Source organism: Tigriopus californicus, chromosome 7 (genome assembly GCF_007210705.1).
Source record: "Tigriopus californicus strain San Diego chromosome 7, Tcal_SD_v2.1, whole genome shotgun sequence".
In the NCBI taxonomy this organism is placed as follows: domain Eukaryota; kingdom Metazoa; phylum Arthropoda; class Copepoda; order Harpacticoida; family Harpacticidae; genus Tigriopus; species Tigriopus californicus.
In genome coordinates, this window is record NC_081446.1 from 12,654,439 (window position 1) to 12,677,596 (window position 23,158).

The 23,158-nt window shown below is 42.2% G+C and overlaps 2 protein-coding genes and 1 long non-coding RNA gene across 4 annotated transcripts in view; 1 reads left to right on the top strand and 2 right to left on the bottom strand.

The window, feature by feature from the left end:
- Window positions 1-17,029, top strand: part of LOC131884334 (limbic system-associated membrane protein-like) — a 34,184-nt gene extending 17,155 nt beyond the window's left edge. The window contains exons 2-5 of the mRNA XM_059232077.1: window positions 14,008-14,153; window positions 15,514-15,724; window positions 16,160-16,468; window positions 16,564-17,029. Coding sequence (XP_059088060.1) covers window positions 14,008-14,153; window positions 15,514-15,724; window positions 16,160-16,468; window positions 16,564-16,694 — 797 coding nt within the window. The 3' untranslated portion in view covers window positions 16,695-17,029. The remainder of the gene's footprint in view (window positions 1-14,007; window positions 14,154-15,513; window positions 15,725-16,159; window positions 16,469-16,563) is intronic.
- LOC131884335 (uncharacterized) lies at window positions 3,868-5,040 on the bottom strand. 2 transcript variants are annotated; one of them, XR_009373711.1, is made up of 3 exons: window positions 4,892-5,040; window positions 4,356-4,677; window positions 3,868-4,015 (listed from the first exon to the last, which is right to left on the bottom strand). It is a non-coding gene; the product is annotated as an uncharacterized LOC131884335 (long non-coding RNA). The 2 variants fall into 2 exon arrangements; XR_009373710.1 differs by having other exon boundaries at window positions 4,159-4,677.
- A 296-nt stretch (window positions 17,030-17,325) lies between the features above and the next one.
- LOC131884333 (uncharacterized) lies at window positions 17,326-22,747 on the bottom strand. The gene is made up of 3 exons (XM_059232076.1): window positions 22,415-22,747; window positions 18,044-18,597; window positions 17,326-17,927 (listed from the first exon to the last, which is right to left on the bottom strand). Exons 1-3 carry the CDS (start codon window positions 22,536-22,538, stop codon window positions 17,394-17,396), a joined length of 1,212 nt encoding a protein of 403 aa, XP_059088059.1. The 5' UTR covers window positions 22,539-22,747; the 3' UTR covers window positions 17,326-17,393.
- Window positions 22,748-23,158: the final 411 nt, after the last annotated feature.

Below are 23,158 nucleotides of genomic sequence, written 5' to 3' on the forward strand. Positions count from 1 at the left end.
ATCAAGAAATTATGCTACCTGACGTTTTCAACTCTCTGCAAGTTCAGTTATGCCTAACTATGCCCACTATGGCTTGTAAAACAATCAATGGAATAAACCGACCACCAACCCGGATCCAAGCCGGGATTGGCCCGACTCATCTTCATCCCTAACCCATGTTTGGATATGGTCTTCCTAGAAAGATCAGCGTGAGCTTGGGTACAGAATCCACAAGAAAGCGGCTTCATTGGCAATCAATCAGGGTTTGTCGGACTTTTTTTTCAGAGTCTCGGCACAGATGATCAAAACTTGATTTGCCCGTAATTCGATTTGCTGCTCTTCAATTGACTTCTCAATTTCTCCTAACAAGACTTGCAACTCATTCTTACAACCCTAAAATCTGACCCTTCTCTCCCAAGTGCAATCAAGGCCAAAGAGACGGTCGTTTGGCCTGACCTTCAGGCCTTTGGTACATCAGTTGATTCCATTTCTACTGAAAAGGCGTGGGAATGATGCGTACACTGAGCTAAGATCTTCAAACTGTGACTCATCAAAGACCAAAGGGACATCTTAGTCTTAATGAGTCTAAGAATTAATGGGCATAAAGGGAATCCTTAAGCAACCTCTTCAATCTCACATGGAATTGACGTCATCTGTAGATGAAGGCAGTTTGTCACAAACAGCCGGTCACTTTCGGTGTATTTGGAATTACGTCGAAATTCCTCAGTATCGACGACGAACAACATCAAATGGCTAACTGCTCCAATCCAATCTCGGGCTGTACAAGAGCCTGTCTTATTGCAAGGTCACTTAGAAGCCAGTCAGCGAGCCAGTATGTCTGTAATTGGAACCAAAGTTCCACAAAAAGGACGTAGGGTATAGGATTAACTGCGGCCTCCCCAATTCGAATATTGAACGGATTCACTTTGGCCAAAGGTCGGCTTGAATCGACGCAAGAAGAGAGCCAATTTAACATTTATGAACGACCATTGTTAGTAGCTCTCTGAAAGCTCTTGAGGAGCCTTCGTTCGATAATTCAGCCTTCTCTGCAACGGGACACAGGGAATTCTAATGAGTATTTTCCTCAGATGTTGGAACTCTTGGCGTAGACCCGGCCCAACTTTCACCGGCATACGATACAATCAAGTAAGAGTTTATAAGTAGTAAACCACTCGTGTATAATTTCGTAATCTTTGATAATGTTCGGATTCATTCTAAAGGTTTTCCTGGGTGGGTTCATCTTGGATTTTGATTATGATTCGCTCATGTCATTGAATATGGCCTAGAATATGTAGGTGGATGAAGAGCGGTGAATGGGTGGGTGGTATGGGAAAATGCATTGGATTTGCATTTCCAATCAACTCTGAACAGATAGTGGGTGGATATCAAAATTGGATTGGATTTCGTGTACTGTACCACATACAAGAATTGCGGGTGGTAGTCTCTTGGATGGCTTTAATGACGATAGGTCCATGAAAACCTTCATGTTCCCCCGGTTCTTGTCTGAATTGAAAATGCTTTTAATGCGTTGAGTAGAGCCAAGGACTCCTTGGGGAAGGAGACAGACCCTTTCCTTAGAGGATAATTTAAACTTAGTCACTTGAGTTTGCACTGAGACCACTTCCAAAAGTTTTTTTTCTCCGCCAAGCTCTTCTTGTCGAGAAATTTCTTGGATGTCAAAGGTACAGAAACCTCCCTGGTAGGCAGCATATGTTCTAAAAATCAAGATATTTTCTTCAAATTTGTTACTCAAATAGCTTTTTCCTATGACTCCCTGACATTGCGAAATCCTGTATAACGTGGTTGATAGGAGCACTTCATTATTCCACTCAAAAAGACAATAAGGGTAATTATAAGTATCAAAGAGAAACTGGACTGAAGCTGACTTGGGAAATTTTGCCCTTGAGACTTGAATTTCCGTAGTAACATTTTACAGTTCAAAGATCCATAATTTCGGCTTCGCCACTCAAAATAATGAATTTCACATAGGCATTTCAAAGGCAATTTCCATTTTGACGTGAAAAACACGACTCCGAGGAAAATTGAGCTCGTAACCTTGATATGCAGTAGGTTGTCACGTAAATTCTCAAAAATAAGGAACCTTGTTCCAAGAAAGTTATTCCATGGTTTATTCCAATTTCGAATGTGGTTACTCAATGGCACAAATATCGGTTTTGTTCAGACAGAAAGTGCATTTTGTCTCCACAGACAAAATTGCTTTGACACTACGTACAAACAAGCCGAATGTCTTCTAAAACTGGTTCCTACCAATTGTTGGCTCCATTTTGCCCCAAGTTGAGGAGAAACAAATGGAACAAGTAAAGAAATCTGATTTAGAACCATGACTTTTTTTAGACTGCTCGCGCCGGAAGCAGAAGTTACAAAAACAAAGAGAGCAAGAAAACAAAGTATGAATGAATTGGCAACATATTGTGCCGATTACAAAAAAATATGGGTATTATAACAAGGCCAAGATCAAAGGCTCTTTTCGAATTAATTTCACGGTTGGCATGCTGCGAGTTGGCCAATTAGAGAACGGAACATACGTTTGGGTGTTTGTTATTTCAAGGCGTGATTTCAGATTTGTTTTTCAACCGGTTTGCCTTCTTTGCGGAAGCTTTCCCAGAGTTTTGAGAGAAGAACTTTGTCTCGTTATTTGCAGGAAAGGGGTGCTTATATGCAAATAGGCGTTGTCATATTTTATGTTAGACTCATTTCAGGCACTTTGAGTTACATTTTTGCAAATTCTCAACTCAAGGAGAGAACTGTGAATAGAACTAACGTAACATGATAGAGATTATCAATACCTAAGATCCCAAGAATCCGGCTCTCCAATATCCGCGAATCAGACAAATATAGGAGGGGACCTAACTTCCACAATTTGATGGGTCTTTTGCTCTCTTTGCGGGGAAATAAACGCATTTTTTAGGTATGCAAATGCCTTCGTGAGCTTTTCCTGTCATATTTCTTTGGGCTCACCCTTCCTTCTCTGAGAGGCAAGGACCGACTTTTCCCATTGGAATGGAACCGATTTTGCCGATTTTGCCCGTTCTCAAATCGAATCGGATTGAATGGGTTAAAGAACCTTTCACAACTACTCAATTCACTTCCTGTCTTCAACCCAAAAGGCAGATAATAAAACCCTATTTCAGGGCAAAAGCAGGAGAGGGAAAAGAAAAGAACTACGATCGGCTAAGTAAAACATGCTTAAAGAATAGCTTTCATATTCAGAACAAACTGAGTCACACGTATGTGTCTTCCCGTCCTGTCGGTATGTGTCAATTTTTCTTCATTGCCATCCAATTTTACTGCTTCACTGGTCAATTCGTTTCCGCCATGAGCTTGCATAGTCCAGAAGAAAAGATATTCAAATTTCCATGCCCTCTTGTGAATTGAAGCCGGCCACTTGGGAAGTTGGGATGGGATGGAAGCAGGCTCTCTTCCTGATCCCTGTAAGTCCCTGGGCCTTGGGTCCGAATCCCAATCTGCAAGGTCGTTTTTCAAATCCCTTCCTCGAATAATATACTTTTGGGCATTTCTCTTTGGTTTTTGCATTCTCGGCTAGAAAATCAGACCGACGCCCACAGAGGATCATTTTCTCCAAGGGATTATGGCCGGACCACCGCGGCGAATTCAGGAACCACAGGGTCAAGAAGGACTAGACAAGAGAAGCTTCCGGATCGTTTGGAAGCTGGTTGACGGAGATTTTGCCAGTCCTGATTTAATGCCCTCGCCAGAAATTAGACTCAATGCCTCGATGCTTTTGTGAGTTTGAAGGGATTTTCGCAATTTGGAGACAAACAAACCTCCACAGTCAGCAACTCTTTCCGCTTTCTTGCTGGCTCTTTCGCGGTTCTGGTGAACTGGAAGTATGGAGATTTTGCCAGTCCTGATTTAATGCCCTCGCCAGAAATTAGACTCAATGCCTCAATGCTTTTGTAAGTTTGAAGGGGTTTTCGCAATTTGGAGACAAACAAACCTCCACAGTCAGCAACTCTTTCCGCTTTCTTGCTGGCTCTTTCGCGGTTCTGGTGAACTGGAAGTATGGAGAAAAGAAACCCAAAAGGAAGTTAAAGGAGAGGAATCTGGCAGAAGCCACTAGCGTGACAAGTTGCCCGCATAATGTTGGAATGGGATTCAAATACAAAAGAGTGAACGCAACCACAAGATATACAGTACCTAGCCACAAAAAATGCCGCATAGCAAGAACTAGCATTGAACATCTTAAATCGTCGTTTGCCTTCAAGTTGGGTGTGAACACCCCAAATTTGTCCAAAAGGAATTCGTGCATATAGTCTTCATTTGGACCATGAAAAGGCGGGGTCTTTGTATCGACAATTTCTTGGGATGAGCTTAGCCGGAACAGTGTCGCCTACCCGTCCGAATCTCCGAATCTTGGTGGTCTTCTATTGTGGTGAGAGCAGATTCATTGGATTGTAATGGAAAGGTGATTTTTCCTCCTCTTCCTGCCCAATAATGGATCGACAACTACGTTCCACTCAGCTCAAACGATCACACCATTTATCTAGTTTGGCCTCGCCCAGCTTGGGACCAACACGACATTCTCCCTGAAATCATGGCCAAAGCGAAAGCAAGAATCCCGAAATGCTTCGATAGTAAAGCCTTTTTCTTCGAATTCGGCCTATTTAGCACGAAACGTGTTCGATGGGGTTAAACCTGGCCCACTGAAGGGGAAACCTATCAAGGACGAACAGAAATTTGCAACTGTCAAATGGAGTTAATCATTCGAAATAATTCCGATCAGTCTTGTACGGCTTCACGGCTTAAAAATTTCGAAATTCCTATCGGACATATATTGGTTGCTTTTCGTCGTGGTTAGCACTATTGTTCCACTCGGTTTCACCTAAATAACTAACTAAAAGTACCACCAACCCTCTCAATTGCCTCATACCTTACTCACTCTTCTCCTCGATTGGGCAAGGGCTGCTCAATTAAAGCCTGTGTTCAACTTTTGGTCAGCAAAAAGTTCGACTTTTTGCGAGCCGTAGCCCGTAGACCTTTGTAGTAGTATCACTAGAAGAAATAGTTAACAGCCCCTTTTTCCGCCATTAGTTTCCTAACCCATGAATCAGGGTTGCCAAGAATGTAAGCCAAATGCCAAATGATATGTGAATATTTCCCTGATAGAAAGAACGACTGTTGTGAGACAACAGCAACGCAATGGAAATGGAGTGAATCTTCCATGTACACATTGACATAATAAGATATCCTTTAGATTGCAACCTATTCGTTGGCAACGCTATTTGAAAGGGAACAAAGTTTTGTCAAGGGACGCTATTATTTGCTAGATGAAACTTTTTCTTAAGCCCTCCTTGTAGTTTCGATAGGTGTTTCCGACATTCCAGGAAAGCGTCCTGAATCTGTTGCTCTGGTAATACTCGCACTACGCTTATATGATACCAATATTCAGTACTGGGACCCTTTTTCCTATCTTATTCCCAAGTAAAAGTACACAACGGTGAGGGCAACAAAAAACAGGGCCTTCGCCATTCTCTCTGACTTGTCCGTTACTCCTCCTTGTATTTCTTCAAGCGGCAAGGATATTCAATGTCTTAGCAAGAGCCGTTGTAATGATCGTCTCGGATCATTTACTTGGCAGCCAAGTTCACATTTCATACTCAAAACAGTATGCCGCTACACGAAGCCCGAAGATACTGGCCTTCACTGGTCTTCTTTCACTCCAACTGGTCTTCGAACATCCCGTTCACTATCTCAAAAGGGATAAGCAAAATAATGGAATCCCCCATTAAGTTAGTGGATATTGATCTATACTTCATGAGATCTAGAATCAGGGAGAAAATAATCATTCTTTTCTTAAAATTACCTTCTGGAGTAAGATCATTTTTACTTTGGTTTCAGTGTCAAGCCAGAGTTTTACGATGTAAGAAACGGACATAAAAGAGAGCCCCCCCCCATGCTAAATACGATCCTTGCAGAAATGGACTGATATTCAGAGGAGTTGGTGACCACACTATCGTAATGTCGGTCAATTTCTGAAGACATTATACCATAGAAAGGGCTTTTTAGGTTCATATTCATAAAAGTGATGGAACCTGATCAAAATGCATATTTTAGTAACTGAGGTGCTTAAAATTTAAAAGATATGACTATTCACGAAAGATTGGGTCAATTTGTTGAAGCCTTTCCGTAAAAGCCTATAAAGCCTCTTTGAAAGAGTAGAAGGACCCCATCTTTTAAATCAATAAATGGTACATCATATCCATTTAACAAAAGGTTTACTAAAACCCCTGAAGTGTTTTTTTATTAGTAATTGAAGCCTTTCGGAATCTTGTACACGGAAAGGTATCCCACTTGTCGAGTAATGATTAAAACAACAGCTTAACATAAACAAAAAATAAATGAATAAAATATGTCATCTAAATTGACTCCTACTCATACGCCGTTGACACTGATATATGTTACTGCATATTCGTCATCTTTGAAAACGGGTGCTCAAAGCACAATAGACGGATACCCGTCGTCAAGCGAGCATAATCCGGTTAACAATGGATCAAAGTGCTTCAAGTAAAATCCAGATTCTCCCTAAGGGGCGCCACTGAGAAGGACTGAGAATGATTGAAATATGAAATTGAATGTAAGTCACAAGACTAGCAACCTCTAATTTCAAGTGGAAGCTATGTTTGAGGTGAGATCAACGGAAAATGGTATCAAAATGATGCCAAATTTTGGCCGCATGGCATTATTGTTAATTAGTCATATAACACATATAGATTCAATTTTCATATTTCATTCATCCTCATTTAGTTACAAATACGCGGAATCTTGACCCTGAGCACTTTGATCTATTGATCTTATTTCGAGAGTAGCAACCAAATCCTTGGCAAACCATTGCGAGTTGGTATGTTTTTTTCTGATGTTCTTTTCTAAGCAATATAGTACAGAATTTTGATCCACACGAGCCAAGTAAATCATGACTTTTGCAATGGATTACTCTTTGGCTCAAGTTGCATGGCCTTCTTTTGATCCGTTTTTGCATATAAAAGAGTCATTGCAAAAGGCCAATCACTTCACCATATGGGCGTATAAAGAACACATTTTGGCACGAAACGTGGAAACCCAAGACAATTTTGTGATCGATTCCAAAACCTATCGCCTTGGATTTGGAGACGGCTGAACTGAAGTAACGTTATCTGCCAAAACCCCGACAGCAAATCCCAAAATCCCTTGCCAAGTTAAAGGGTATGTAGGAGATGGAGCAAGAGGGGCGGGAGGGTTAGACACACTACGTACGCAGAAAGTGGGCTCACCAAATAGCCTTTCCCGATATTGACCAGATCTGAATCAAAAAAATGCCACTGTGCCTTTCCTGCACAAGAGATTCCTGTGGATTATCGGGTTTTAAGGCCTCGAACTCGCAGAGTCATTGGACATTGGATTCTTTTGATTGGCTAGTCCCAATATGCCCATGTATGTCGAACAAAGCCCGAGAAAATAAATACATCGGCACTGCTATATTGTCTTTCTGGAGAGAGAAATGGAGGAAATTTAAAGGCCAGTCTGCCATTGGAAAGAGATCGATGATGCGATTGAGGGCAGCGGGTGTCTGCCAGGAGGAACCCCTAGACCCCTCTCCATTTTGCATGTTCAGTATCGTACACTCCTAAATCCCGAAAAGAAATTAACGTTGTTGCATGTGCTGCTAGTCATGTGTTTTTGTAAGAATTTGTTGGTTATCTTCGAGGAAAATGGGCCGAACAATCATTGCTGGTCTCGTCACTTGATCCTCGTTGAGCTTGTGGAACACATTTTGTTAATCCATGCACTCACTCATGCGCACTTAGCTTCAGTCCTGGCCGGTACGGTTTAAGTTTGGAAGGAAGGCGGCTCAGGCTAGAGATCCGTCTCAAGAACATTTATTTAGACCCTTCGGAGTTAGCGAGGGTCCAAGTCTCAGAGGAGATCATAACCCCTTGACATTAGCTTGATGGGAGCAGAACGGCCTTGAAGGCTCTACCAGTGCCAAGTGTCTGTGGTCACATCGTTTAAGTTGGCCTTTGTATTAACTCCTCGAAACAAACTCCTCGAAAATTATTTGCACAAGAACTACGTACAATGTTTGCTCAGAACCAAACCGAAATGGTACCTCCAAGAATAGGGCACACAAGGGGAAGGGGAGTCGAATCCGCATAATTGATGAAGTACAAATGCTCGTCAAAAGTGGCGAGGAACTTGTAACTTTCGAACCTCGTTCAAAGGGTCAGACTGACAACATATTTGTTGAAAGACCACTCATCCGTGAGTATGGTCAGTCACTGAGTCATTACATGAAGCTTCTCTACTGCCCTCACTGACCCATTGTGAAATTGGCCAACCTAAGCGTTGAAGCCAAGGGGGATTGTCCTTTACTCGAGCCAGCTCAGTGGTGAAGACCAGTCAGTCAGGCCAATTTTCGGTCTGTAACAGCTGCAGAAGGGTCAAATTTATGGGCGTTCTACAACTCAAGTCTTGGTCCACGGAAGAGGATGAAAAATGAAAGAAGTGGTCTTGTGCGAAAGCAAAGTTTATAAAAAATCTAGGGCAGTCTCGTGGTCAATCGTCATGGGGAGGCCAATTTGCATAATTTGAAGGTTATAAATTTCCCCGTCATATCGGAACAACGAGCACCAGCGTTCGGAAAGCGAGGACGGATCTATCTCTCTGGAGATTTCTCATCCACTCGACCTAAAAGGCTTGCCTAGACAAGCATGAGATATTCAATTGGAGGTCTTTTCCCCAATTCTACATTTGGGAAGGAGGAGGAAGATCTGTCTAGTGCTCAACATCCTATTTGGGTTGTGAGACCATTAAGTGTGTCCTTGGACCTGGCAAGAGCTGGTGCACAATAACAGCATCTCTTATCTTTACAATCTACTTAACCAGCAGAGGTAGAGGATTAGTGGGGAAGCCTTCAATGGCCCAAACATCCCGTACCGGATGTGTCTTTGTTCCTCTCACTTACCACTACCACCACCACCGTCACCATCACCACCCAAAGGCTGAGCGAGCCCGAGCGGGGATTTATCAACGATGAAATGAGCTTCGGATATTTGGGCATATTTGGAGCCCATCGAGTCAGCCCCACGCCCGTTTTGTAGGGCCGTCTTATATCGATATTGTCAGATGTCGGGGGGCCTTGCCACTTTGTTGATACGCACACATCCCAGGTCCAGCAAGTTGGAAGTCTTTGGGATGATCACTCAACGACAGCAGAAACGAGCGCCCACTGAAATGGTCCAGAAAAAATGCCAGTCAAGTTATGATGTCGTAACACTTAAACCACGGGACAACGACCGTGCATCAAACATCAAGGCTGGAATTGGTTCTCCCAGGCTCTCCCATCGTCGGACTTGATGTACAAACATAAAGAGATGAAGTGGGTGGTGTGATACAGGGGGAAAATCAATTAGCAATTTAGCTTGAGCAAATCGGTTGATGAGGTGAATTCCACGTGAGAAGTGTAGGTGATTATATTGTCAAAATGTATTTGTCGGAAAATAGATCAACTTGATTGGACAATTGTACGAAATGAGAGGTGCTTTGTAATGGTGTTCTTCAGGAATGATTATGTTTACAGTACCCGTAGAGTACATGAAGATGGATTGAATGAGATTGAGCTGTGGAACAATTACACTTAAAGACTCTAAAATTGCACTGGCTATTGAAGGTCGTTGATGAAGGGCACGGCTTCACCTACTACGTTTAGCAAATGACGTGAGTTTTTTTTGCATTTGCAATGAGGACCTAATGTGTCTCCATAATGATTCTATTCAAGCAACTTTTGGATATCAAGTATTATTTTGCAAAAGCCTTGAAAATGCAATTGCATTTAAAAATGGAACCTACCTCCCGTGTAACGTACATGCATATTCAGAATTGGATTAGTCTCCCCGAAATTGTTTCGCACGCGTTACCATGTCTGTATTTCAAAGGTCTGAAAAGGCTCAAGTCAGCGGGTTTCACAATATCGCTTTAGATTTACGAGGTCATCATCTTGGCCCTCCCAAACAATGGTCCTCCCCTCAAAGACCCTATATTAGCCTCAAAGTCTCCAAGAGCAGAGATGAGGGAGATGGGACAGTGGCAGTGTTTCCATTTGAATGAGACTGACTGTTTGCCACTCATAGCAATGAGGGACCGTCTGGTCAACTTGCCAAATGTGGCTGTTACTTCCAATTGCAGTTTATTGCGACTAGTAGATAACATCCAAAGTCATCTGCTTCCTCCAAAGTACAGCTTCAAGTGCTATTTTGGCATTTCCGTCCTTTGTAAAAAAAACTACGGCTTGAACAAACTCACAAAGGAAGTCATTTGGAACAGGAAACTTTTGTTGGAACGAGATTTTTTGATGTCAATAGTTGTTTGTTTCTCTTGTGATGAGAATAAGAAGAGTGCTCTAAGTGGGAAGAAAACCAAGCCAACTCAAGAAGACTTGCAAACAATGGTCTTATGGTAATAGTTTTATTTCAAAGACAGGACATACCAAGAGCCTCAATTCAATTCGTCGACGTTCCTTGTTATTTCAAATCATCTTTTGTACTTCCATTTTTTGATTGGGTTATGACGAAGCATGTCGGTCCCAAAACGGGCAGCTGGGTGAATTTTCCATTAAGGCTTTTTTCCTCCTTTTACTTACTGGAAGCTCTTAAGATGATCTTGGAACTTTCCGAGCGTTCCAACTGCGGATTATGAACCTCATCACTTCACTCGGAGGCATTTATAAGTGCAGTCTTCGTGAAGAGCAGTGACCTTGTGGTGTCAGTCTATTAATCCATAAAATGTTCTTCAATGCGATTGTTCCATCGACTCTCAGGCGGATATTTGGGTTTGTTTTTGTGGTCCATGGCGTAGCTGATGAGGCTTGATTTGAATAACAATCACGAGGGTCATTGGTTCATTGGGTTTCTTTCATCAGAGCATCGCTACATCCGAGTATGCACAAATTGGATAGCTTCACCTTGAAAAGCCTGTATGTCAATGTTAGGGCTCACTTTGATGAAGGTCTCTAGCACAGAGTGTATGTAGTGACGGCGTCATGACAAAGGCCTATTTTGTAGATGCCTTCCAGCCATTCAATTTTCGACAGAGAAACATTTAAGGACCAATATCCTATTCGTGTCAGGACTGAATTCAGTTTTTTTCCATATATACAAAGCAGAGTAACTTTTCGGAAATATGGTAGGTTGCTTGTCTGAATCAGGAGGGTATAGGCACCGATTCTTCCAGCTTTCATATTGGGCGCAGATCTTGCTTTGATCGTTTGAACCAGTTTATGTGGAACTGTTCCCCCCCCCTTCCCCTTTATCGGGGCATCTTCAAAATTGAAATCTTTTCCCTTTTCCCTTGTGTAACCACTCCATTTGAGGAGTTCTGTTCTGAGGAGGCAAAACACTCGTTATCTATTTGCTTGTTGCCGATAACGTCGGGCAAAGCAAACTGATGTGCACCAATCCAAGGGTGCAGTTCTCTTGTAGTAGATACTATTGGAATGACCCACTTTGTCGGGCATGGAGCCTTGAGGAGGCAGTCCCTTAAATGTCTATTCATTGGTTCATTGACCAAGAGCGAGTTTCCCAAGGGACATTGCCATTATTTGCTCTAGTTGCGGTGTCCTTATCATTGGTTGCACGCCATGCCCACTATCCACTAATCTCCTTCAGGTTCCAAGTTCCATCCGCACCAGATTCTTTGCGGAAACCTTGACCTCTTTCGCACTTTGCTTTCTCTTTCAATTAGCAATCAAGACATAATCCAATCCCAATATCGGTACACAAGTCCGCCACGATCGGTTCCAGATTTGCAGTGGGTCGGGACCGATCAAATGTGTTCCACAGTGGTCCCCTTTTCAGTTGCATTTCCTTGCACGCGGAGTATAAATGAACTGAGCTGGCAGATTAGGGGAAGAGATGGGATCTGTTTATTGTGGTGTGGATTTCTTTTGAGGCAGTGAAAAAAAAAATAAGTGGTACACCACGTTAATTTATGGTGACATTTCGCCAAGTTGCAGTCTTGGGCACAAGTTTTTTGTCAGCCAAACTAACGATCTGAGTTTTGGTCCGAACAATTGGTTTGGATATTGATCGTCTTTGAGAAAAGTTCTCCTTTGACATCTTGATCTTCTGAGAAGTAATGGACAATCCCATCTGACGTCAAGGTCAATATTGTAGTCTGCCAGAAGTAGTTTAGGCCTTAAAAGCCTTGTGCACTTAGGATCTTATTACAATCATCGTGGAATGTCCTCTGGCTGGTCAACATTTCCGGTACTCGATTCATATCTACGAATCAGATTCAGGTGGGATTCCGCGCGTATGTTATCATGAGATGGAATACATAATACATAAGCTTCATCGACAGAGAACTAAGCACTCAAAGAATTACTATTGAGTTCTGATGTTGATGTTTGTACGATTAATCCGACGTTGAGGCATGATCTGCAGATTTCTCAACTTTCGTCTGAACTGATCAAGTTGTCATCGAAAGAGTTGCCCTTCTCGTTCACTCGTTTGTTCATGCTTCGTGGTCACCTTAAAACCTGTTCCCAAACTTACTTAACTTATTGACAGTCCACAGAAGTAAGGTGAAAAGTTTACGGAATCGGATTTTTCTACGCGGCAACGCCGTGGTCCAATTCATCACTAGATTGGGTCCTGCTCGACCTTCATTCATGAGATTGTATTCTCGTAGATCGAAAATCAAGGCTAATGTCATTCCAGAACAAAGACGCTATCCTTTTCCGGGAAAATGGGGCATTTTCAGTCCCGGTCTCGCTATTTTCCGAGATCAACGGGACATGATTTCAAGGACGACAGGTCATCAAGAAAAGAAGCCTGTCTCTCCTTAAGAGTGAGTATGGTTGCTTGTGTGCCCTTGTCGTCTGAAGGGTTCCACTTGTACACAATCCTCAGAGCGAAATGGTCGAGGTCAGAAAAATTGGAGTCGTGTCAAGATTCCAGGGCGCAAAGTTTTCTCATTTGAGGTCTTGAGACTTCGGACAGATCAGTCGTCACTTTGGAGGACCTTATATCTGTGGCAATGCACTTAAAAGCAACCTTCGGGCCATATCTAGCCGGGATCATCCCAATATTTCGTTTCCTCTGAGCGGAAGGAACGTCTTCGGAATAAACCCATTTGACGAAAATTCCTGAACTCAATCCCTTTTCGGTGGAAGTGCAGCTTATTATATTACGCCTTGGATGGCATCTTTGGCACATTGTTCCAAGCTCACCCACACACCTTTGCAATGCAATCCAACTTTTGAGACTTGCTTCAAAGTCAAACACTTGGAACGATCTTGTGTTTTTGAAAGTGGAACGTTGAGAGGTTGAGTGCGTGGTTCTCAGTTTGAAGGCCATTCTTCAAGTAAGCCATTCCTGTGACTTGTGAAAGGAACAAGAACTCTCTGTTGTCCTTAACCTTCGGCAGTCTTCTTAAATGGAATGGAGGTAAAAGGTAGTCGGCACGCAAAACCGAATTCAAATTGAGACCGTTCCTCCCCAAAAGTTTTTGCACAAAGTTGTAAGATCGGCCCGAGAGGAACAGACATCCCCTCCTCCCCCCCCCCCCCCCCCTCCCCCAAGTCTTTCAATGGGTTGAGTAGTAAGTGAATAAATATGCGAGGAAATTTTGCAGTGGCATGACCACATGGAACGTTCAAGGGACGACCAAGAAGGAGACCAGACTGACTGAAACTAGGACTGGAGGTCGAAGCGTTGAAAATAGGATCGAGCACAATCCCATCAGAAAATCTCACGAGGATCAAGGGCCTGGTGCTTCGAGGCTTGTGCTCATTCCAGCCTCTCTTCGTCTGTCTATTTCTCGCTCTCTCATGCATGGCTTGTGAATGTGAGATTAAATTTTTCCGACAATAGGCCCTAATGGATTTGAGAAGTTTTCTCTCAGTTCGTTATTTGCATTGAATTTCTCCCCTATCCAATCCATTTGTCCATTCTACCAGGGTTTGGAACACAAAGAGAGAGATGGTCCTGACTAACGCGCAAGTCTATTTTTCAGGTTCATCCATCCAATATTTGGACAACACGCCCACAGACCGACCCGAGCCCACACCGAGTTTCTTGTACTCGGAGGCGGATTTAACCATCCAAGAAGGTCATCACGCCTTCTTCAACTGCAAGATCCAGCATCTTCGAAACAAAACGGTGAGCTCTTTAGGCCAAGCTTCGACTGAGCAGTACGTACCAGTTCATCTGAAGTCATGAAGGTGAATGGAGTTGTTGACCTTGAAAATTATAGTGGGATATAAGCATGCCAGGATTAACCGAAAGACCCGATTAACTCCACGAAGCGGATTTGTAATTTCGTTGGAAATGACGTTTTACACCTTTATTAAGCTTCTAAGTCACACGATTCTCAGGATTCTTGAAATTGGCCTCGATGTCAAAATGGTTACGAACATGAACATCGCTTTAGTACAACTTGTTCAACAACCATCGTCGGTTTTCAGAGAGCTTCTGACCAACGTCAAAATTGGCAATATCAGCCTCTCAACTCAGCCATGAACCTTTTGACATTTACTCAAAAGTCTTAGAGCATTGTACCAAATTAGACATTTTCAAAACCCTCACTGGTCTGTGGGTGTCAAAAAAAAAGAAGTATCCCTTCAAGCCTGCACTGGCTTTGAGGGCCCATCAAATATGCAGGTCATGAAATCGTGTTCAAAGAAAGTGACAAAGAGAGTCTCTTCCTCATCCACAATGGCTTCCCTCTTTGTCTCTGGTGTGTCTTTCGTCTTGTTCCTCGTGTTCCACATGCGTGACGAGGAACCAAATTTTAGCAAAAATTTCTTCTACATAGTCAATCTCTGACGACCCAAGTCATTTTGGCGAAACAGCGACAAAATATGAATCCTACAAATAAAGTGTAATTGGAGCCTCAAGTGGACGACTCGAGGACGTGGTTCTCCTCATTCAAAAGCGAGCTGCTCCGCCATTGTAATAACATTTGTTCGGTACATTTCCGGGAGTGAATGATGTACTGTGCGTAGTCATTCCTTTGTGGGCATTCTCGTCGTTTCAATGGAATCAATCCAGATGATGGAACACGGGGCGTGTTCAGATTGTTGTCAAGGGGGTGGGCTCTCTTGTCAACGACAACATGAAAAGCTTTGCGGCACTCTCATGCAGCCAGGAGCTTTTGGGCACACAAAAACAGAGGGCAAATGCCAACACTGTTTGGATCTCAAGGGTGAAGAATAACTTGGCTAGTTGCCACTTGAACTTGAGAAGTCTCGCAATGCCCAATGGCACTATAACGTTCATGTCATGCTACAAATCCTCTGTGTTAGATCAGCCGGGTTTGAGAATCTTCTTATCCTGTACACCACACATGATGTGGAACATCTAATCCTGCTCAAATTGGCCTCGAATGACAATTTTTTGAAGCAATGGACTGTGGAACCACCTTAAAGATAGGTCTTGTAGCGGGGTTATTCAGTGCGTACAGGCACCGAATGTCATGACTGAACCATTAAGTAAATCCTGCTCATTGGATTCCTTGCAGGTTTCGTGGATCCGCAAGTCGGATGGACACATTCTTTTCATTGGGGATATCAAGTTTGTGGACGATAAACGCTTTGATTTGTTGCCCTCGTCCGGATATGGTGATTGGACCCTGCGGATCCAGTTTGTCGCAGCGGAAGATGATGGCAACTACGAGTGCCAGATCTCGACCAGTCCCAAATTGAGCAAGATCTTCCATTTAAGTGTGGTTGGTGAGTACTAGAGCCTAGTCAAGTTAAGTACATATACGGTACGTACCATAAATTTAGTTGAGGTACCTCAAGTGGGATTGAGTGTCCCTCACTCCATGGTAAAAGCAATGTGGGCGCCTTACGTTCATTTCGAGTCTAGGTACTATGTACAAGTACAAAAAATTAACTTCAGCTGGAATATACCAGGGGGAATGATGAGCGTGTTCCAGCTCTAAAAGGGTCCACACAGATTAATTTGCTTTGATGCTAACCTCAAAAGTTTTGTCAAAGTAAAACAAAAAGTTTCGTTCCAAAACATAAAAGGCACGCTCAATTCAATTTAAGCAAACATATCCTTTGCCAGGGCCTAGGATCCTAGTGTCCTTGCATGCCTTCGATTGGGATAGGATACCAACACTCCAGCTTGAGTGGTTCTTCCGACTTGTTCTCTTTCAGTTCCCTCAGTCAAAATCCAAGGCGACAAAGAGATCTACATCGAGTCCGGAAGCTCGGTCGCCCTCCGATGTGTCATCTCGAATTGGCTCATCAAGCCGAAGGTAGTGTTCTGGTATCGGGACGGGGTCCGGCTCCTCGACGGCTTCAACGGGGTCACCACCAACGACGAGGATATGGTTATCGGGGGCAGTGCCACAATCGTTTCGCACCTCAGTTTAGCTCAGGCTGATCCACGTCTGCACTCGGGGAAATACCAATGTGCGCCCGAAGGGATCAAGCCAACGGAAATCAAGCTCTATGTGATCAAAGGTGACCCACCCACCCATTCCCTCATTCATGAGTTTGCGACAGCCAGGAGCCAACCATTGCATTCATGACATGTTCTTTTGTGTCGCTTGTTTCAGATCAAAACATTGCCGCAATGCAGAGGGAGGTCAACACATCACCGAGCCAAACGCGATTATCGGCACTTATTCTGTCGGTTCATTCCTTGGTTCTTCTGGTTTGGACGGTAATGAGCTCCACTTGGGACTGAAAATCTGCCCGACCTTGAGAGGACCCACGCTTTTGTGTGAGGGATTCCTGGGATGGGACGGAACTGGGACGAGTGGCTAGACAGTCGCGCTAGAATTGATTCTGGCTACTGCAACACGCTCATTACCCTGATGACTCTTTGACAAGGATGATCTCCCATTTTGATGAATACATACAAACACTCATCAGAACTATCATACTCATTATCGTCATAATGGTGACAACGACGTGTCATTGTTCTATTACTTGTCTAAGGCACCATCAGCTGCAGCGAAACTGCAAGTACGTTCACACCCGTGTTTTGTACCACAACTCCATAATGCTATCATTACCACCGACACCACGATCATTAGTTCTTGTCGACATCTTTCACAATCACATAGGAAATGCTCTTAGAACATTCAACCACCGTTATGTTACAAGTTAATCTCTATCTTGAGTTTCTCCGTTTTCGAAAACCACCGGAATATCCAAAAAGGACCCAAATAAAGACGATTTTTGACCAGGTTGCCGTCTCATTTGTTCGTATGGAATATTTCGCACAAATCACTCCTCGGAGACTTCTTATGACCGGCAATTGGAGCTCCAATGAGAAGACAAAGAGAATAAGAAATGCATAATGCTAGACTGGATATTGTTAGCCACGCAGGCCGGTCAGTTTATTTTAGTTACGGTATATTTACAAATAATATTTGTAGCCTCAGGCAAGACTTGTGAGAGTCAATTTCCTATAGGTATCCAAACATCCAGCCACGACCGTGAGACCGCCCACCAAAACTAGTACGAGATCCCCAACCACCTCTTTTTTGGACATCTCACCCCGAAAGAGCTTCAAATGAGCCAAAGCTGGGATGATGAAGGCCAAGATAGTGCAACAAATTGAGCCCAAGATTTCGAGCAAGTCCGCAAAGTTTGGCAGTAGGATAATCACCAAACCCGTTGTAGATACGAGCAAGAGTCTTAAGACAAATTTGGCAATAAGAGGAGGCATGCAATAAGCCATTTTATCGTCAAAGATGCACGACAAAGGATGCAGCATCAACGGGTACGAAAAAAACAACGAGAAGCACAGACACAACTTGACCATGAGAGCAAAGTCAAATCCCGAGGTGTGGGGCAGGTTGAGCGTGATGATTTGCTGGGTGGCCTCCCCGAATGCCAGAAATCCCAGGGCTCCAAAAAATGCATAGAACGTGGTGATGGCTGCCACGCTCTTGCTGAAGTTTCTTTTGAACTGAAAGGAAAGATCAAAGATTAATGGTTGTCAAAGACGCGTTCAAATCGAGCAGGCAAGGAGCTCCGCTCCCAAAACAGCCCTTTGGGTGCATTTATTGCGCCTTGATGTCTGACCTTGGCTTGAGTGTCGATATCGCCGGTGTTTTCTAGGGACAGGATCAATCCGGAGCCTTCGAACGAGTAAATGCATATCGAATAGAACATGAACACGCCCGAGAGAGACATGGGTTCGATTTCATTTCGAATGGTGACGGTGTTTGTATTGTCATTGGTCTTTGATATCGATGCGATATCAAAACCAATAATGACCAGGAAAGCCGCCAAATTGGCCAATTGTGAGAGGAAACTGAACACGACGAATCGCTCTAGGTTCTTGACAAAGGTGAGTAAGTACAAGAGTGGGAGAAGGATAGCAATCCATTCCAGTTTGGTCATGGATGGGATGACACTGATTAAGTTATCACAGATGAAAAGCAGGTATGCTGAGCTGAAGCCCAATTGGGACAGAAGGATGGCCAGTTGCATGATGATCTCACCAACGTAACCAAAGGCCAAGTGGGCGATATCACTATGGGTAATGGGCGTGTCTGCCTCTGACAAAATCATACTCCGGGCCCGGTTCTTACAATCCACCAAGATATGCATAGAGTATACCACACATACGCACACTGAAATGAGAAAAAGTGGTTTACATTGGAACTAAATCCAAGACACATGAATTCATGTGTAAATTTACCTATAGATCTATATTAGTGTATAGGGTGCGTAGAATAAACTCAGATTCTTTATTATGGGTCTCAGCTCTCTAAGCATATTTCTCGCGTGGAGAAAATCATTGATACTTTGCCTTTTATCCTCTACCTTTCAAACGAAATAAAGACTGAGTTTTAATGGTAAATTTTGTTTTTGATACATAGTCCTCGAGCAAATAGCTGATTCAAACTTGGCAAATACTGAAGCCAACTTGTCCTTCTTTTCAGGATATAAGCATATCCATAAGGAAGTGGAAAACGAAACAACCGGACCAAGTACTCAAGACTTCGAACGGAATGAAAAAGTACAAATTTTATGCACAAAATGAGGGGAAAATGACGAAGAAAAAGGGAAAAATTAATCACTTGTCTCGTACCTTGTACACCCAACATTACTAAGTCATTAGAGTACAAAAGGGTGAAATAGGCTTGGTATTACTTTTGCAACTTAAGCCTAACCCATTCACTGAGCCAAAAAGCAAATGGTAGATTGGGACAAAAAAGAAATGATCATCTTTCTGCTCACACAGGGCATTAGTTGTTACGTAATGAAAGGAACGGATTACTATTACAGTCACTTTAGTCGAAAAAAGTAATGCGTTACACGATTACTCGTCAAAACATTTAATGGCGTTACCCGTTACAATTACTTTCCCTAAGATTTATATGAACAACATTTTCTGGTTTGTGCCCCATCAAGGCCCTGTATCTCTAAATCAATTTGTTTTCTTTTGTTTCAATTAGTTTTGAAATTTAAAGTTTCTTGTCATCACGTTATCCAAATGAGCATTGCTATTGAAGTTTGACATAATTGGTACAAGATTATTGTATTGAAATACTTTGAGGAGTCAAGATTGTTTCGTACCTTTTGACCTGGGAAATTTGCCCTGTCGACAATACTGCATTTTCCCCGATCTTCATTTCTTGTATAACTTTGAAACACACCAACTTTGCTGATTTGCTTAGCACTTCATTACTCTCATATTTGGCCATGTTTATTTGCAAAGATATTTGTTAGGTCAATGGAAATTCATAATAGGAAAATCAGATTTCAAAACTTTGAACTATTTCATGTTTAAAGCAGTATCAATATTACGGGGAGATCTTGCCTCATGTTTTTTTTTGAATCTGAGATGTTGGGCGACAAAGATCATATTTCGTAAGCCTAGATAATTCCATATATAAAACATTTGTGTTTGGTATTTTAGATACATTCATTGCTTAAGATAGCATAACTTGGGTTATATTACATCACCGAGTTTACTCTTTTGGAAAATTAACCTGAAGAAAACTGATTTGGTGACAAAGGCTATATTTTTTTCCTGTTATTAGAAACTGTCCTCAAAAACGGAATTCAATTCAGGATGTGTTTACTTCCGGCCCCGGGATATACAAATGGGAACAAAATTTGAAACCATGAACAACTTCAGTAATGTTAAGGGCAAGCACAATTCTTTACCCCGATCTTTCCTGTTCAGAATAGATTATACGAAAATAGCAAAAAAATGACTATTTATGTTAATGTTTAAGTTTTCCTTAGCAGTCGTGAGATAAACAAAAAATTGAAGCCCACTCTGAAAGGTGAAAAAGGAACGAGGAACGAGTAATATTTGGGCGTTGGGTCGATCGAATTTCACCACTTAAAACGTAATGGGATGATTGTTCCTTTTTCGAAAAGAGAAACGAATTACTGTAATTTCGTTATTGCTGCCCTGCGTTCACATTAGGAATAATTCCTTGTTTTTTTTTCTTTTATGCATATTCTGAAAAACTTCCATTTTCTCATAGAACGCATGGATTAATGAATTTCTATCGTTTTTCCAAACATTATTTTGCTCAACACAAACACAAAGCTCAATTTATTGCATTATTTACAAAAAGCGCAATCAAAGTGGCTTATTTTCTTATTAGAAGCCGTTTCTTTAGGGCAAGGGATTTCGAGCTTTTGGCTACAACAACCTAACTCCTAGAGTTATCAGAACATCACAGCTGCCAAAGGCCACCTGTAACCATTCAACAGAATAAAGGCCTTCTTGAGAAAGTATTTGAACCCTGTTTCGCTTTCAGTTTTTTCAGTTTTTTTGCGGACCCCTACTGAGAATAGGATCTCCAGAAATTCAAGACGAAAAACGTATTCATTTTACTTAACTTTCATTTTCCTATATTTTTTGATCGACAAATGAATTAGAGTTGAATTAGATCTGGCTAAACTTTGAACATAAGGCAGATCAGGAATTTTATTCAAAAAAACTTGTCCAAGTCTCACTTAAATCATGCTATTGGATTAACACCTACGTACATACTCCCTACAAAAATTTGAGGGGAGCAAATTGAACAATGAAGGAACCTGAGAAGGACGAAAGTTGGACTTCATTCTTCTAACTATCCTGGATTCTCGCACGTTAAACCTCTAAAGTCACTAAAATTGACCCTAACTTGGGTTGGGACAAAATTCATGAATGCTTTTGAAACCGTTTAGTATCAAGTACCTTTCGTACCTTCTCTGAATACTGTACAGTCCCAACTTTTATAGTCTCTCACAATAGACTTTTTTAACGGGCAAAATAGGTATCCAACCATATATATGACAAGCTTTGCCAACTTTCAACTGGATATTCTCTTCAAACTTTCCATTATTTTGGAGTACTTGCATCTTAAATTTACGTATTGCGTTTTTATCATATTTAGTAAGATTTACTTCCGTTGTGCTATGAGCCCCGATAATGTATACTGTATGAAGAACAACTATCTTCATTACAGTTAGCGACCAAGCCTAAGGACCAAGATTGAGGTTGAGTGTGTGCAAATCTGGTAGACTCCTGCTCCAAAGAAAGAACCAGGCGATCACAACTGATGGGATCAAACAGATAATCACGGGAGGTTGCGACTAGGGGCTATCAATTTACATTTTGAGTGACATGTGTCATCACTAGCGGAACATCAGAAACCCGTTAGTTAGTCACAAAAAGTAACCCTGGGGTTACCAGGGGTGCCTTTTTGGTCAAAGCTAACCTTTTACCTTACGATGGACGACAGGGCGTTGCTTTGACTTTCCTAGCTTTCTGGCAATCCTGATTTTGAAAATTTATTTGATCCCATCACTAGCGATCACTACTCAATCCGGGTCGGTTCAGTCGGATCCTTGCCCCTCTCCTGTTCCTAGGGTTTGTTGACTTGTTTTCGTCATTTGTTTGGTGCTACACCTTGCAGCCGATACGCACCTAGAATCGCCCCTGATGCAAAACCTCCCCCTCCCCCCCTCCCCTGTTTAAGCAGCAGAGATACAGCCAGACAGCAATCCGTCCGTTCCCTTTCAAAACGTTTTCAGCATTCCCGAACCTACACATTCATCATAGGGGTGTTTTCTTGTACAACTTTCGTGTTCATTTGATTCAGTGTGTTAAGTTATCTAAGTTGGGATTGTTAGAAAGAGTAATAGCGTCTTAGTTTTAGAGCCTTTATGGGACGTGACTAGAGTCCAGCCGTAAGTTTATGGTTTTGAAGCATATGTTTTAAAGGTTGTTCATAATGGAAGAGCAACGATATATTGGTCATAGTTAAGTAGTGATTAAGTGATAATTCAATCTGGCCTTTAAGCTCGAACAACATTCGATTAGAAACCTATCAGCTGAAAAATGGTATTCCGAGAAGCAAAGAACTTTCAAGTGCGAGTTGTCACTTACGACCAAACAACAACCAGATCAGACATGAAGGAATTATGTAAGACACTTACCTAATGCCAAAATGATTGGACCTAGGAGCAATCCGGCATGTTTGAAGCCATACGGGAGTCCAAGAACCCCTGCTCCTACGTAAGACATCACAATATTGATAATAACGAATGAAGAGCCCGCCATGATCTTGCTCTGTGGAGGTTCGTCCTAACACTGCTGTTCTGTTTACTATGTATGCCTTTCTTGCTCTACGTTTCGAACCTCCGAGACAAACACGAAGGAGTTCGTGGCTTATCTCGTCTTGTGAGTAAAATTTCAACGAGCTTGGAAATTTTGAGAAGATAATGATTGAAGATGCTTCTGAACTTAAATATCAAGCGAGCTATTGTTCGATTTGTCCTTTCAGAAATTGCGACTCAATTTTATCACGTGTTGGGCAAGTGTAGAAACCATCGGACAGAAAACGTGTTTTCATTGACGAGGTTGATTGGTCAGTTAATCAAGGCAATGATAAAGGTGCAACAATGTTATAGCAGTTGATGTAATATGCAGGGCAGTAGTAACGAAGTTACAAGTAACGGAATTACACGAATTCGTTCCTTTTTTAAAAATAATATATTTCAAAATGCTGTAATTGTAACGATCCCCCCCCAACAACAAAAAAAATACTTGTTCCTCGTTACCTTTTTCATGCTCTAGAGTGGCATTTAATATTTCGTTACTCTCTTGGCAACTGAGGAAACTTGAAGCTTCTTGGCAATCTTAACAGGGATTTCGATTTTGTATTTTCATCTATGCCAAAG